Source organism: Marmota flaviventris, chromosome 11, assembly GCF_047511675.1.
Source record: "Marmota flaviventris isolate mMarFla1 chromosome 11, mMarFla1.hap1, whole genome shotgun sequence".
Classification (NCBI taxonomy): domain Eukaryota; kingdom Metazoa; phylum Chordata; class Mammalia; order Rodentia; family Sciuridae; genus Marmota; species Marmota flaviventris.
The window spans coordinates 54,276,761-54,293,657 of record NC_092508.1 but is presented as its reverse complement, the minus strand read 5'-3'; the positions used below and the strand labels follow the sequence as shown (position 1 = coordinate 54,293,657).

General features: G+C 35.3%; 1 protein-coding gene across 5 annotated transcripts in view; it reads right to left on the bottom strand.

Annotated features, from left to right (window-relative positions):
* The window catches only part of Ttn (titin), a 263,732-nt gene that overhangs the window by 101,703 nt on the left and 145,132 nt on the right, over window positions 1-16,897 (bottom strand). For 3 of the 5 annotated variants that reach the window (XM_071619373.1, XM_071619372.1, XM_071619374.1), the window contains 18 exons: window positions 10,347-10,427; window positions 9,390-9,464; window positions 8,668-8,754; window positions 8,176-8,238; window positions 7,698-7,787; window positions 6,216-6,266; window positions 5,136-5,537; window positions 4,686-4,964; window positions 4,045-4,320; window positions 3,767-3,906; window positions 3,343-3,469; window positions 2,987-3,250; window positions 2,354-2,620; window positions 1,971-2,234; window positions 1,743-1,882; window positions 1,490-1,616; window positions 1,105-1,371; window positions 730-996 (listed from right to left, as the gene is read on the bottom strand). In XM_071619373.1, the coding sequence (XP_071475474.1) occupies window positions 730-996; window positions 1,105-1,371; window positions 1,490-1,616; window positions 1,743-1,882; window positions 1,971-2,234; window positions 2,354-2,620; window positions 2,987-3,250; window positions 3,343-3,469; window positions 3,767-3,906; window positions 4,045-4,320; window positions 4,686-4,964; window positions 5,136-5,537; window positions 6,216-6,266; window positions 7,698-7,787; window positions 8,176-8,238; window positions 8,668-8,754; window positions 9,390-9,464; window positions 10,347-10,427 (3,267 nt within the window). Of the gene's footprint in view, window positions 1-729; window positions 997-1,104; window positions 1,372-1,489; window positions 1,617-1,742; window positions 1,883-1,970; window positions 2,235-2,353; window positions 2,621-2,986; window positions 3,251-3,342; window positions 3,470-3,766; window positions 3,907-4,044; window positions 4,321-4,685; window positions 4,965-5,135; window positions 5,538-6,215; window positions 6,267-7,697; window positions 7,788-8,175; window positions 8,239-8,667; window positions 8,755-9,389; window positions 9,465-10,346; window positions 10,428-12,617; window positions 12,687-13,973; window positions 14,088-16,897 lie in introns of all 5 variants that reach the window. The other 2 variants (XM_071619370.1, XM_071619371.1) reach the window with 1 other exon arrangement.

The following is a 16,897-nucleotide window of genomic DNA, read 5'->3' as shown; positions in this document are numbered from 1 at the left end:
CTTCAATATAATTTTGTATTCCTTATTTGGCTAAATTTCTCATTTCTTAGAAACTCTATTATGTCTCATTTGCTTTTAAGCTTTCAGATTCATCTTATTTGTTTTCTTAATCTATTAATAGCTTGCCTTCATAATGTCAATATTTATTAGACTTTATATTTAATCTTCTTGGTATTAAGGAACCAAGAAAAAAAATAAAGCTTATTAAGGTAAATTCTGTTACTGTGTCTTATTAGAAACTTGAAAAACATTTCTGTGAAGTGATTTGATAAAATAAGGAGATAGAATATATTTTTATATATTAATTTTAAACATGACATCTTAATAACTAAGAGTTTTGTTTATTTTTTTTTTTTTAGTTGTAGATGGACACAATACCTTTGTTTTATTTGTTCATTTATATGTGGTGCTGAGGATCAAACCCAGGGTCTCACATGTGCAAGGCAGGCACTCTACCACTAAGCCACAACCCCAGTCCCTAATTAAGAATTTTAATTCTGACTCTAAATGGCTATTCTGTGGGCCTGTAATAAAATCTTCATTAAAGTCCTCTGTTACCTTTTAGGTAACAGTGTTTTAGATACAAGCCTCATAACATGGGTGACAGTTTCTTAAGGGCCGGGACTGCTTTCATTCAGCATACACTTAGAAGACTATCTCATGTAATAAATACTCTACAAATTTATGTTAAATTTAACTGAATGGAATTAATTTTACAATAGTACCCACCAAGCACAGTGAGTTTAGCTTCTGAACTTATTCCCATTGCTTCTACTTTAATTTGGGAGGTGTCATCCATACACAGGTCTTTGAACGTGATGGAGTGTGTCTTCCCCTCATCGTGCATTGAGACCAACTTGCTGGTATGTAAGCGCTGGTCGTTCTTGAACCAGCTAACTGGGATGTTGTCATGGGATAGTTCCACTGTGAACACGGCACTTTCCCTCTCTTTTGCTGTCACATCCTTGAGAGGGGTAAGGAATTTGAGCCGGATTCCTATCAAAGAAAAAAAACTCATAAATTCTAACACTTTAACAAGGAACTATAAACACAAAGACAAAAAAAAAATCATGTTGGGGTGGCCTAGCTGATAAAAACATTTACCTTCAATGATCAGTTTGCCACTTGTGCGTTTATCTTCAGCCTCAAACATGTATTTTGCTTCATCTTCGAAAGCAGCTGACTTGATCACCATCGAATGCCTTGTGCCATCTTTTATAAGCTCAAATTTGTCATCACCTGTGATTTCCTGGGTTCCTTTCAGCCACCGGTAAGTTTTCGGCTCCCTGGATACTTCACACTCGAATTTAGCCTCGTCCTTCTCAAAGACTTTAACGTCACTGAGAGGTGTTATGAAGATGAGTGGCAGCTCTGAAAGAAGAGGATGGTGTGGATCAAGTCAGAATGCTTCCATTCATGACCTTGATCAATTAGGGTCTTAAAAGGAAGTCTTGAAAATACAGAAAGGTGCCTTCGAGGGGGGGCTTACCTTTCACTTTCAGATTGGCTGCAGATTTAGCATTGGCTGCCTGGAAGGAAACCTCTCCCGTCATATCCAGCTGGCAGTTATAAAGAACGAGAACATGCTTCTTCCCATCTTCAATGATTTCACAGTCCTGTTTAGAGTGAGAGTTTGGAGAAAGAATGTTATTCACATGAGTGAATAAGTGTCTGCAAATCACCAAGTCTTCCCCTTTTAAACAACAGAGCCACCCCCTCCTGCCTCATCAGCTCTGACTTACAGGGGAAGCCGTCAAAGGCTCTCCCTTCAACTTCCACTGGCCATGGACATCTGGCTCGGAAAGCTCAATTTCAAAGCGGGCTGTTTCACCAACAAACACTTCTACTCCGTACAGCGGCTTTTCCACTTTGATCAGTCGAGCTGAAGGTACGCAAAGTTCCGTTAGTGAGGCTGAACAAATAAATGGCAGCTTTGGAAATGGTAAATTTGAGGTCTTGGGGCAACTCACCCTCCACGGTAACGTTGGCCTTGGTTGTGTCTGTGCCACAGTCACACACATATTCGCCCTTATCTTTAAGTTCTGCCTTTTTGATCTTCAAGATGCGACGCAGCCCATCAGACTTGATGGAATGCTTGGGAGAGGGTGTGATCTCTTCACCGTCCTTGAACCATTTCACCGGCACATCTTTGCTCACCTCGCACTTCAGGATGATTTCATCTTTCTCAACTCCAGTTTTGTCATGTAACTTCACAGTGAAGTAGGGATCAGCCTCTGTCAAAGTCAGAAGCAATGTGAAAACCAAAGTTCATCAAAGAACAACAGGTCTAAGATGCTTAATTACCACCCCTCCCACCATTTAGGAACTGTCCAGGTGCAACAGGTGCACTTACCTAGGACCTTCAGATGGGCTGTGGAGCTCAGGTTCTTGACTTGAGCTTTTATCTGCGATATATCATCCAGCGTCACTTCCCTCATTTCCAGTTTATGAGTCTTGCCTTCAGAAGACATGAGCACCGTTCTGGTGGTGTGCAGCTTGACGTCATTTTTGAACCAGACTACATGCATTTTTTCATGAGAAAGCTCACAGACAAAAGTTGCTGTTTCACCCTCTTTCACCGTCTGATCTTCGAGAGGTGATATGAATTTCAGTCTTATACCTGCAGTGCAAGCATGGATAATATGTTCAGAAACACAATTTACTACAGAAAGATTCCACTCTAACCTGCCTGGGTAAAAGGGACCCATTTAATTTCATATGACACTAATTCTTTTTAAATGGAGCTGTTCTCCATTGAAAAATTTAAGGTTTTTTTTTTTGGGGGGGGTTGTGGTTTTCTTAATGTGTGTGTGGGGGGGTGTCACTGTGAAAGTAAAGTAGTGGTTCTGATTGGATTTAGAACTTGGGGTTCTATCTTTAAAGTAATATATGTGTGTAAAGTAATATATGTGTTTCTGACGTGGGCACAAATAATGAAACAAATTCCGTCCATGGGATGTTATGGTCAGATCTCATCAGCTCTTACCTGTAACAAACAACTGTGCTGAGGACTTCTTGCCTTCCACCTCTGCAGTATAGACCCCTTCGTCATCAAACTGAGAATCATTGATAACAAGGATGTGCTTCTTTCCATCAGCGATGATATCAAATTTGTCAGATGCCTTGATTATATCAGGTCCTTTAGACCATATAACATTTGCTTCTCTGGTAAGCACACACTCGAATCGAGCCTGTCGCCTTTCTGGAACGGTGACATCCTTCAGGGGCACAGCAAAGTCGAGTTCAATTTCTGAAAGTCAAACATTGAGAATGAGGATTTCCATAATGCAGAGGACCAGGAAATGAAGCTGAGCCGCTCCCTGAGTTCCTAAGGCCTCATACCTTTCACTGTTAGAATGGCGGTTGTATATGCATTCAATGCCTGGTAGAGGACTTCACCAGCCTGGTCCAGTTTGACTTTGTGCAAAGTTAAGAAGCGCTTCCCACCTTCTGCTTTGATCTCACATGTCTGGAAAACAATAATCTCAGTTAGCATTTACATGAGATAAAGTCCCTAGAGGAGAAATGTTTCAGACAGATTTCTATAAAGTTTAAAACATTACTATTAATGAATATAAGCCAAACATCTTCTGTCATAAAAATTCACAAATTTTTTTCTGACTTGGGCACAAATAATGAATCAAATTCCATCCCTTGAGACTTTAGAAGCCCAAAGTCATCCCATTATTAAACTAAATCTGAATATTGAACCCAAATACAGAATGTAGTCGTTTTATATGACAACTTAAAATGATAAAGTACTCACAGGCGAGGGCCTCAGAAGTTCTCCCTTCAGCTTCCATTGCCCAGGAACATCTGCCTCTGAGATTTCTGCATCAAAGCTTGCACTTTCTTTCTCATAAATGGTGACATCCTCTATTGGTTTAAGCAGTTCGACCTCACGCTCTGTATTGGTCAGAGACAAAGTAACACATCACTTTAAACCATCTAACAAGTGGTTTGCTTTTTTTGGTTTTGGTGTGTTATTTTGCCTTATGCAATCCCAAAATTTATCTTTCAGAATGACAGGTAAAGTTTTTATACCTCCAAGTGTCAGCTTTGCAGGGTATCTTTTCCCTTCAATTTCTACTGCATACTCATCAATGTCTTCTGGCATAGCATTCTTAATTTTGAGGAATAATTTATTTCCTTCTTTCAGAATCTCAGTCTTATCAGTTGGTTCCATGGGGATCTCATCATACCCTTTGAACCATTTAATATTTGGAGTGTCCTTTGCTATGTGACAGGTGAAAACAGCTGTCCCCTTGGGTTTCACATGCTGATCTCGTATAGGTTTCACCAGCCAGTCTCTAATAACCTCTGTATGAAAAGGAAGTCAGAAAGAAAAATGATTAAGATTTGAGCAATGTAAATGACTTCCTTAGTAAATTTCAGAAATAGAAAAAAATTTCATAGAAGTAGATATCAGTAATCTGCTATAATATGCCGATAGTCTCCCTATTACCAAAGGCATAAGACTTCTGATATTTAGATACTGGGAAACACATTCTTTCTTACATTTTCTTATCATAATAATAAGCTGAACAAAATTTCCTAGGAATGTACTAACCTACTACTGTTTTTTGTTTTGTTTTTGGAGACAAGGGTCTTACTATGTTTGCCCAGGCTGATCACGAACTTACATGCTTAAGTGATCCTCCCACCTCAGCCTCCTACGTACTAACCTACTACTTTTACGCAAGATGAACATTCCAGGTTGTTGGCATTTTCTACAGTAACTGTGTAAGTTCCAGCATCGGTATCGTCTGCATCATTGATGGTCAGGGCCCGCATCAAGCCGATGACACCCGGCACAATTCGGCCAGGTTTCTCCACCACAATCTTCCCATCCTTTCTCCAAACCACATCCCGCTCTTTGTTTAACTCGCAGCTCAAATACAATGGCTGTCCTTTGACCACTGTGACTTCCTCCTCCAGTGTTTTCACAAAACGCACAGGAAGTTCTGTGGAAAATTGCAGTATAAATTTGAACATATTCATCATAGTCAGTGAAGTAAAACTTTTATTTGGTGAAATGAGATTTTTTTTTTTCTAAAGCAACAAGAAAAGTTGCTTATACTAAGATTTATTGTGCAAAGTTTAATACCGATGATGTTTGGGAGATTGGAACTTACCTTCTACAACAAGCTTAGCTGTGGAGGTCTTTTCTTTATTTCCCAAACGTAGAACACAGGTGTATTCACCAGCATCAGAAAGCTGAACATCAATGATATGCAGCTTTCTGTCTTTGCCATCTGCGATGAACCTGTGCTTTGGGCTCTCTCGGATATTGCTGCCATCTTTCATCCAGGTTGTGATTGCAGTGGAGGGGGATACTAAACACTCAAAGATTGCAGAAGAGCCCACGGACTCAGCTTCTTTCAAGACGATGTCTTTGATTTCTTTCACAAACTTCAATGGCACAGCCTTCAGCTGGTAGGTGAACGGGGCTTCATCAGGAGGTTTCTCCCCACCACTTCCAGGCCTTAACTTTTTCCTTTCAGCTTCGATGGGTGAAGGAGTCTTTTTGGCTACACCTAATTCAGAGTAAAACAAAATGTTGAATTGGCATGCTGGGATGCCTGCTGGATAAACTAGCCATAAAGCAACTCAGAGTCAAGAACAGAAAACTAAAGACAAGGCACTTGAAAGATGGATTCAATATATATTGCCTTGTTTCAGACAGGAAAATGAGATGGCGTAAGGAATTCATAAATAATAAACACACTTCATTTTATCAAGTTTTAATCCTAAGTGTAAAATATCCAGACTATTGTCTAATTACTTTAACTGTCATACATAATATCACCTGTATGAAAGTGTTCCTGTATAGAATGAATCAGATGTAACTTTTCTGTGTTCACATATGAACACGACCAGTGTGACTCCACATCATGTTGGGAAGTTATACTCCACATATGTATAATATGTCAAGATACATTCTATTTTTTATGTATAATTAAAAAGAACAAATTAAATGAAAAGAAAAACTTGTAGGGTTTATTATGCTAAAATATAATTGGTTATATACATGACATCCATTCAAGTAATATTAGAGGTAGCTTATTTGAAAAAGAAGACATACTGGGTTTTACAGAATCAATTAGAAATAATAAAGATTGTTGTAAATTTTGAAAATTGTTTTCCCTATTAATGTAAAGTATAGGAATTCAGAGTGAAAGGTTAGTGTACAGGTCCTGGGGAATGGAGCTCACCTTTGATGGGACCTTTCGGCTTGGCGGCTTCCTCCTTAGGTGCTTTGGCTTCTGAAATAAAAAGAAGACTCTGCATTTAAACAATTTTCAGACTAATTTCATGCTCAGCAGTCAATTACCTGGGATGAGTCATGTTCTATATTATAAATATTAATACATAAAGTGAAGTTGTTTCATTTATATGATTTCTATGGAGAATACTTCAACATTTCCAAGAAGGTGTATTCAGAGACTGATGGAACTAAGCTAAATTGCTAACATATTTAGTATTAAAAAATTGTCTCAGGAGTGCCTTTAGTTTCTTTTCATTTCTGAAAGGCTTACTGTCAACCTGTGAGGAAGAGTTTTGCTCTTGCCTAGCTATGCAAAGTATTTTACACGTATTTGTATGTATTGATTATGAGAACCAAGGAAATAAGTTTTGTCTGCAATGAATTCATATAGGGAAAAGGGAAATGGGCCAGAAGTTACCAAAAGCCTTTCTTTTTTGTGTTTAAGTTGAGCAGACAAACAAATCCATGGAAGACTAAGGAAATTAGCTCTTTGGCAGTTATTCACTTTTTTTCTGAACTATTTTGCAAGTTTAAAAGTAAGAACAATGCCCAAGTGGTAAATACCACTGACAAAATCTAGCATAAATATTAAAAATTAAACTATAGTCAAAAGAACATAGTAATTTTTGTGTCATTAAATGTAAAAAAAAATCCAAAATATTTTGAGATAATTTTAAATAAAAATTTTATAAGATCAAATAACCTGCCAAGGGCCAAATAGGATGTGTATTTATGATTAATAATTACATGTCAAATCTGTTTTGGTTTTGAAACTATTGCCTAAGTGATAAACTATTAAATAGTTCATATATAACTGATAAGTACCTTGAATTTGCTTTTGAGACAGCTATAGCATTATGTTAGTACAATTAAAAATTGTACCATTATTGGTCTAAATCCTTATATAGATTTAAAGACTGAGCAATGTAGTCTTTTAACATTTTATTGTGATAAAATATTCCTAACATAAAAATTATTATGTTAGCCATTTCAAAATGTACAATTCGGTTTCATTTAGTATATTCACAAGGTTTTCAACCATTATTTTCCTTTATATCATTCCAGTATGCCGTCTTTTTAAACAATGAGCTATAATTTCTGTAGGATACAAGGGAAATTTGGAGTTCCATGGGATTCTTGCATGTGTGTTCTTAGAGAAACTGTGTCCTTAGTTCTGATCAGCCTTAAACATCTTCATTACTTAATACCAAAAGGATATGAAAGAAATAACGAATTGCAGGAGTGCATGATCCAATGAACGCACCCTATGCTTTTCCGTTGGGAGACAGACTGGATGGTAAAGTATATCAGATGAAGAAAACATAATATGTCATAATCCCCACAGTTGAAGTGATGTCTATGTTCTAAATAAAAGATAGCTTTCATTTTAATCCAGAAACTTTAATCAAGAAAAGTACAGGATAAATACCTGCTTTCTTTCCAACCACTGGCACTGTAACTGGGGCAGCGATGGGGGCTGGTGCTGGCTCCACGGGCGGAGGTTTCATTATTTTCACTTCTGTAGAGAGAAATGCATTGTATGAAGGTATCCATTGTCACTTCTTGAAACCCTGTGTGGTAGCCTGTTTGCCTTTTTGAAAGTAACTGTGAAATCTTCAAATAACTAGTTTTCCAGAGAAGCATACAGAGATATTAGAAATCATTTGATGCATGATGACTTTCATGTATGAGATATATATAATTAGTTTTTAGGTAGACACAATATCTTTATTTTATTTTTATGTGGTGCTGAGGATCAAACCCAGTTCCTCATGCATGCTAGGCAAGCCCTCTACCACTGAGCCACAACCCCAGCCCTCATGTATGTTTTTTTACTGACTATGCATGCATGAGTTGTGTGGAACTTGAAGGAATGTGCCCGTGACATTGAGGATAAACTCACTCACCCGGTTCAGGCTTTGGTTTTGGTTCAGGACCAGGCAGAGGTATTGCTGGCTTAATTTCAGGCACTAAAATAATTCATAGAAATGAGAAAGTTATTACAGTATTTTTTAAGAGTCCCACAAAGTCAAAACTAAAATCAAGCAGACAACATAACTTAGAAGACAGAATTTATGCACACATGTTTATCAAACCAAGTATTGATGTAAGCTTATTTTTAATTTTAAATGAAATATTAAAAAATCATAGGAAGGCATTTTTATTGGTTTTAATGTTGTTCTTCAGCTTATTGCCCATTATTTTTTTCCTAGCAATTCATTTAACAAATGGGTGATCATTAGCAAATGGTACAGGAGAGTGAAATGGTAAAGAAAATTAAGATATGGGTGATACTAGATTAAGGCACATATTTAAATGTAGATGCCAGTACAATCATATTTTAAATGCTAATATCCACATCTTTAGAGACAACTGAGAAAGCAACCATAGGTTTATACCTTTTTCTGGTTCAGGAATTTTCCTTTCTCTTTTTGTAACAGTAGCTGGAGGCACTTCAACCTCTTCAACAGGTTTTAGCACTGGTACTTTAAGAAAATAAGATTATTTTCTAGTGTTAAGATTTGAATACTTAGAAATCAACTCCTCTAAAATAGTAGCTCCAAGTATTTAATTTTCTAGTTTTCAAAAAAAACCTCTATTGATGACTTTTATAAGCACCTTACATTTTCTCATTTGATTTCTAGTTTCTCCTCTGGAATCTATCTCAATTCATTTTTCTTCCTTTTATTCCATCCACTTGCTTCCCAACTCCACTAATTTTCCCTTTCTAAATCATTTTTAGAATAGTTCTCAATCATTAGACCCTTTGAGAACAGGCTAATAAACTCAACCCACTTAAAAGCCCCCATAGACTATGAAACATTTGCCAACCCCCTCCCATGAAGTTCTTCTATAGCCAATTTATCATTTCAGTCATTTCCACTGGAAGAACGTAAGTGGAAAGGGAATGATAATAATAAGATTATGGGAAATACATGAATGTATTTGGGAATTACTACAAAAGTAAGCAGAAAGCAGACAATGGAAAACATACATTACATACAGATGAAATATGAAGCTATGTTTATGTTTCACTTCAGTTGTGTTTACAAGATAAACCTTTTAATAAATTTCCACTTTGCTAAAAGATAATTTCACAAATTGTCGCTGAGATTCCTACCTTCTGGTTTTTTAATTTTTTCTACTTTTTTAGGTTCTACTTTAGGCTCTTCTTCTTCAGGTCTCTTTCTTAGAACTTAAAAGACAAAAAGGTTTATATGTAAACCAAGACAAACTGATGAAGATGTTGAACAAGCTTGACAAATGCAAATAATGTACAAAGCAAGGAAAATGAAAAACATGCACACACATGCCCTAGAAATTTTAGCATTTTCACTAAAAATGCTTTTTCTCTCTCCCCGCCAAATCAACATTTGCTGTTTATTTACATAGTACTTAGTCATGTTATTTCTCTTTAGAGATTCTATTCAAAGATAATTGCATGGCAGAAATGGCTCCAACAAAAAATGAGTAATTTGAATAGCAGCAAATTCCAATAATAATTCAATGCTGTAATTTATGAAGAAGTATTTAAATAAGAAGTAGAAAGTTTACTTAAGCAGAGATACCTAAAGAAATGTAGCCTAGAAATCAGTTATTCCATATGAAGACAATGTTAGAACTTGAATCTTCTATTGAATACCTTGTTTCTAGTGTTTAAATATTTAGTAGGAAAGAGATTCAGTTTTTTAAAAATATTACTTATTAGTGGTGATCCTGTGCCATAATTTAAAACTGAAATTATATTTATGCTTAAGTAGTTTTGCTTATTTAATTGGTTTAGTTTATTTGACTATGTAATTTGGTTATGAAAAATGACATTCACGGTCATTGTTGTTAGTTTAGAATAGTATCAATTTAGTTATTTCTATTAACATGATAAATTTTGAAATGCTATGAATGCTCTCAAAATTTATGTCTCCTTTTTAAAAAGATTTGGAAATCACAGCCTTAATTTTCAATGAAACCACTAACACATTTTGATAAATAAGATACCTAATGCAAAGAAAACCATGGGACAGAAATATTTTGTAAGCTTTCAAGTCAGTTTTTTAGATACTTAAAGCTGATACTATACCGCTTTTCAGAACAACTTCCTCCTTTGGCTGAGGTTTAGGTTCAGGAAGTAATTTGCGGACTTTCTTTTCAGCTCCAGGCACTTAAAAAGGATATGAATTCAAATTTTGAAGTGAATTCATATAAAAATGGAATATCAACATGAAAAATGTCTCTGCCCAAACTGGTTAACTATAATGTATCAAGTAACAACTTTATTGCATAAAAATTCACAGAATTTAAAAGCAAATAAACCTGTCAAATTATTACCTCTGCAAATATCTATACAACTCTATGATGAAATTCAATTACGTTAACTAAGGCAAATATATTCATCTTGATGAACACAGATTTTGTGCTATATTGACTTTATGAGCCTTTCACCAAATTGCAAGGGTTTTCGACAGCATCTTTGCTCCAATGTGCAACCGTATATAGCTCAAATCTACATTGGTATTTACCTGACCATTAAATACATTAAATTGGCAAGAGTTAGGGCTATCACTCAGTCTTCTACATTGAGGAAAGAGAAAGCCATAGATCTGGTTTGTGGCCTTGATGTTGGGGGAAGACCATATTTTACCTTCTAAAGAGAAGTATCCTTTCTTAAGGTCTCCTTTTTGGAATATTACTAACTTAATATGATAGAACCATAAAATTTTAAGGCTAATGTTAGAGGCTCATTTTTTATGAATAAGAAAATATTCTTGAATTTAAAGTACAAGTGACCCAAGGAATTCCAAATTAATTTCCTCTTGCATCTACAATGAATACCAAACATTGTAGATGATGTTATTTTTTTCTTATTGCTATAATAAGAAAAAAATATGGGTTTAAATAGGAAAGCAAAACAAAATACTCTTAGTAATTACCGAGCCACTTTAACTCTCTACTGATAACAATTAAAATATAATTTAAAACATTGTTTATATCATGTAACATATGTGCTCAGTGAGATGAAATCTGAATTTCTTAGATATTTCTGTAAAATTTCCCATTTGGTGCTTAAAGAAGACACTTGCAATTAATAGATTTTTATGTGATAAAGAAAACTGTATACATCTTACTTCAAAAATAAAAACACACAAAAGGCAATTATGTACTTCATTTAAATAATCATGTTCTATAATGCCAAATATTTTAAGTAAAATTTTAACAGTTAAACATTAAATTTTATTCATGATAAATTGTGCTGGCCTTCAATATTATTTGTGAGTTACCAATATTCTTAAATACATAGCTATTTTCATTGATTGAAACTATGCATCTAGTTAACTCAAGTTGAAATAGCAAGATACACATTTTCTTTACTTATATAATGGACATAGTGAAAATACTTTTGTGCATTTGTTTTTTCCATATTATTAATTTTAAGATCTTACTGATGTTTGAGACCCAGGGCAGAACACACCCACTAGTGATTACTCTTTTTAAAGTCACTAGATGTCACTAAATGCTATCCTAATGTTTGACATTTATTAGTTAATATATATGATAAAATTATTTTATAATGTCAATTTTATGAATCAGGAAAGGTATACAGGTGATTATTTAACTAATCAATTCATTCAGATTCACTTCCTGGGTCTGGATGAATTGATTACTTAAACAGAACAGAATGCAGCTACCCATTAAACTTACTAGAAAAACTAAGTTTATTTTTAGTGGATGTTCTCCAGACTTTTATGAGTTATTTATTTTTATTTAAGGTCTAATTGTAGATGGGGGAAAAGACTGTTTAAAGAAAAATCACTTTTGAAAAGTGATCTGCATTGATAATGAAATTTACCTGAAACATGAGATCTGTACACCTGAGAAAATGTCTTTGGAGTGGGAAGAAAGTGACAGGGCAGTTGTGAGGGAAACCATACAAATCATTCAGTAGGGTATGATTTGTAGTGCTTGTCACACTGGTTAAAATGTGAACTTCCAGGTGAATCCCTGAAGCTTACTACTACTCAGCATTTTAACCTAAGATGTCTCCTAATATTAATTTCAGCCAACGCGTCAAATCTGATGTTTTCAAACAATGCAGATAGACATATGGAAATAAGACAAGGATAAACAACATCTAGCATGATGTATGAAATTGATGGGAGACAGAGGAAGCAACACTCATGAGCCAGGACCATAAAAGCCACAAAATTGCAAGAAATAAACAAGACTACTACTATGATAATTAAAAAGAGAGAGACAAAAAAAGGGAGAACATTCTATGAAAACCAAAAGAGCAAAGAACCAGATGAAGGGATACTGTAGATACATGTAAACAGACTATCAGTCTGTGAAATACCTTTCAGAGGTGTAAGCTCCACTTTTTCTGGAACCTCAGGTTTTTCAGGAATTTTCTTCTTTGAAACAGCTTTAAAGAATATGATCTTACTGTTATTATTTGTACATTTAATCTAAAGCAAATACTTTTTTATGCCATGAATCAAAACCAAGCCTTGCTTATGTCCAGGAAGCATTGATAGCAGCCCAAATAGCCACAAGAACATCCAAGGTCTGAAATCATGAACACAACTGCAGTTTGACTCCAAAGCTGAGTTATAAATTAAGACTGAGAGATTTTTTTATTCATTAAAGAAAGAATAAATTTTCCTTTGAGCATAAATTTGTTTCAAGGAGAAAAAATTTCATTGTCCTTAAAGAAGGTGACATTTTCAGAACTGTTTGCTTTTCTTTTCCTGCATCTGACCTAAAACCCATGAGGAATTGAAAGGGAGGAATTGAAAGGGGGCAAGAATCACAAGAAATGTCGTCTTATTCTAGAAAGATTTTGGCTTTGTAGATGTGGAAGCATGAGAAAAATGCTTATCTAAGATTATATCTAGAATTTTTTTAGATGAACAAATCTTATTGCAAATGAGACAGATTTTATGAAAATTGAAAGAATAATGTACTCTTTCCAGTTTATTTCAGATCTTTTATAGATGTTATATTTTAAAAATCAAGAAATACTGCATCAATTCAAAGGAAAATCAAAACACAGAATGAATGGAAGTTTAGTAATGGGCAGATATACTAGATATCAAATATATTAACAACCATTCTTTCCAGATACCCTGGGAAACATCATAGAATACAATGGTTTCTATTATTAAATTAAAAAAAAAAGTGGGGGAGCAGAAGTGACCGGTTGTACTTAGGCCTTCATTTCATGGTCCATGAGCACATATCAGCTATTGGACCCCTTAAATGTATTACTTCTATTTAAAAGAACCTAGACTTCTTTAAGAAAAAGTTTTGGCTTTAATATAAAGTTTTTACTGCCATGTTAAAAATATCAATGGAAAGATCTGTTGTATATTCCACATGCATAAGACTTCAAGACACACAGAGCAACCAGGCTTTGAAATAAAAAAAGACCCTCCTCCCCACTCCACATAAGAAAGTTAGTCGGGTAGCCCCAGAATCCAGATGTCAAGGATGATGTCACAATGCAATGGCTGACTTGTGGGTAGTAGGCATGGCTTAACAAGGCAGCCCAGGGCCCCAGGGGAGCAGAAACACATGCCAATTCTCATAGCATGATCATGTCTGAAAGCGCACACTTCCAAAAGTAAGACATTTCCTGCAAGCACCATTTCAAATGGCTGCACAGAAGTTTGAAGCAGGTTAATAAGACTTTGGAAGTAATATCCGATACCTTTAAGTTGGAATATTTTCTCCTTCACGTCTTCCTTAGGTGGAGCAGGAGCAGGAGGCGGAGGTCTTGGCTTGAGTTTTGGTTTCTCGATAACCTTCTTTTCAGGTTCAGGTTCTTGAAAGAGTATTTCAGGAGTGTTAGTATCTATATATGTTAGCATGTATGTAAAAGGCATATTTGGTAGAAATTTAAATATATATGAATTTAAAAGTTTGCTTTCTTTGATATGTAATATCAGTTTCCAACACAAAACATAAAACAGTATACAACAAAAAACAAAGATATCAACACTGTACACAGGTGATGAGTAATATATCAAAGGCACTAATAAAAACAAAGGAAGCATCCAGATAAGCTACGATTGACACAGATAAATGGTACAAATACATGGAAACATAAGAATAAAATGCACACTTAAAACGAAGAATATCTTACACACAAATAGATGCAAAGAGACCCACTGAACACATAGAACAACACAAACCATGTATAGTTCAAGAGCAAGAAGATGATGATGAAGATTTAAGTCCTATTAATTGAATACCTTGTACTGGGACTTCTTCTGGCTGTGGTTCAGGTTCAGGTTTAGGTTCTTCAGGCTCAATATACTTTTCAATTTCACGTTCTTTAAAGAATGTTGACAAGGGATGCAAGATCGTAATGTAAAGTTCCACATGGACTCATTACAGATTTCACATACATGTAAAGATTACAGTCACAAAACAAAAAATAAACACTTCACACAAAGCAATTCCTATAGAAAAAGAATTAAGAGATTTCCATTTTCTTACACTTAAATTTTCTGCCAACAACTAGTTTATTCTATGCATGTTGATGGCAAATGAGATGATGTAAAATTTGATACTGGGTAATCATGTGAGAATCCAATGCAATGCTTCCAATTTTACTTTAGTCAATGGTGCCTTTTATAATTATGAATCACCATCAAGAATAACCAAATGAAAGATTCTAATCCAAAGCAGTACAATTTTTTGAAAAAAACAAAGCAGTGGAGCACGTGCTGGAATGCTTTTGTACATGATGGTAAGTAGGAGGGTCAGTCTAAACTACTTTTGCATTTCTAACAGGAATTTTCAAGAGATTAAAAAAACATATACTTGTAAATGTATACCTTCAACAGGGGGAGTCTCTTTTCTACCAATGGTTATGGATGCTTTTTCTTCATATATTATTTCCTCAGGAGTCTCTTCAACTTAAAAAACATAGTATTTTTATTTTAGACTGTTTTCAGAGCAGAATAGTACAACTGCAGAGTTGCAACCTATCTACTTACACTCCATAACATATAATTCAGGGGTCCCCAAGAAACCAATAATGCCAATACATGAGACAGACAACAGATGAATATATAAGACCCATCTACAATCAAAGCAAGATGATGAAGATGTTAGTCATCTTTCCAAGATTTATAGAGCAGCCATGTACCTGAGGCAGGTGGAACTTCTGGCTCTTCGGGCTTGGGAACAGACACTTTCTTTTCTGGGACAATTTCTTTGGGCACTTCAGGCACTTTAAAGATATTAATTATTTTTTTTTTACTATTAAGAATTTAGAAGATGTGCAAGATTCTGCAAAGAGCAGGCAAGAATATGGGAAAAGAACTTCATCTTACAAGACTTCACAGGGAGGATGGTTTCTGAGGCATGGTGCCTTTGTGGGCATTCTAATTTTATAAATGAGCATTTTCAGCTTTCTTCATTTGCTCCTCATCTGTGTATCTTTCCATGTAGGTGTTCTCCAGTGGACTATCTTTGGCACTTTAATAAACATCACTCTACATTTTCTGAGTGATCATTTCTGCATGCTCAACTCATATTTCCACACAGAGGACTTCAAGTTTTCTCTCTCTTTCTCTTTTTCTAGGCCTGATCTGTTTCCTAAGCTCCTAATGCAACATTCTGAAATAACATACTTGAAAAATGAAAAATAGCTCACTATCTTCTTTCTATTATCAGCTCAGAAAATTAGTGAACTGACCTGGCCACTTAGCTACAATTATCTTGGGCTCCTTGATTTCCTTAATTGTTTTGATAATAGTCAGCCAACTCTGTCTCTCTCAAAACCACTGCCCTTTTCCATTTCTACCACCACTGGTTTTCTCCAGCTCTTAATGACTTTAATTAAAATGGATCTTTTATCACTGTCTTTCAATAGCTTGTGCTGCTGCCAGTTATATTTTTAAAGCTCAAATCTTATTACTTTGTACACTTGTTTCAAAACCTTTGAGGCTTCCTTTTCCCTGTGAATATAATCTTATACTGGCATTCAAAAAGTGGCACACACCTGTAACACCAGATATTTGAGAATCTGAGGCATAGCGAGTTTGAGGCCAGCCTAGGTAATTTACTGAGACTCTCTCAAAATAAACAGGACTGGGATTTAGCTCAGTGGCAGAGTGCTTGCCTAGCATATGCAAGGCCCTCGGTGGCATCCTGGGAAACCACACCAAAACAAAAAAACAGACCTCTAAATCCAAAGAACTTAAAAATATGACCCCTACCTTTATTTCTATTATTATCTTTTAAGATGTTACATAAACAATTCATACTCAAATTTACATCAACAGTTCTTGAACTTGCTAGACCCTTCCACCTGTATGCCTTTCAATATGCTCTTTCCTTTTGCCTAGAATTCCATTTCCCTGATCACCACATGCAAAAATCTGTCAAAATTTTCAACACTACTTCTTCCACACAACTCTCTTCATGTCTCTGCCTGAAATCCATCTTTGTGTGCTCTGCTTCTGCAGCTGTTTGTACTTAGTTTGAAAGTGCTATCAACTCCTATCTGAATTGGCATTGTGTTATCTTTCTAATAGAGTTAGATTTTACATCTTCTAAAAAGTACTTTGTTCATGATAATGTTCAGCAAAACACACTGAGTGGGAGACGCTCTGCTCTACC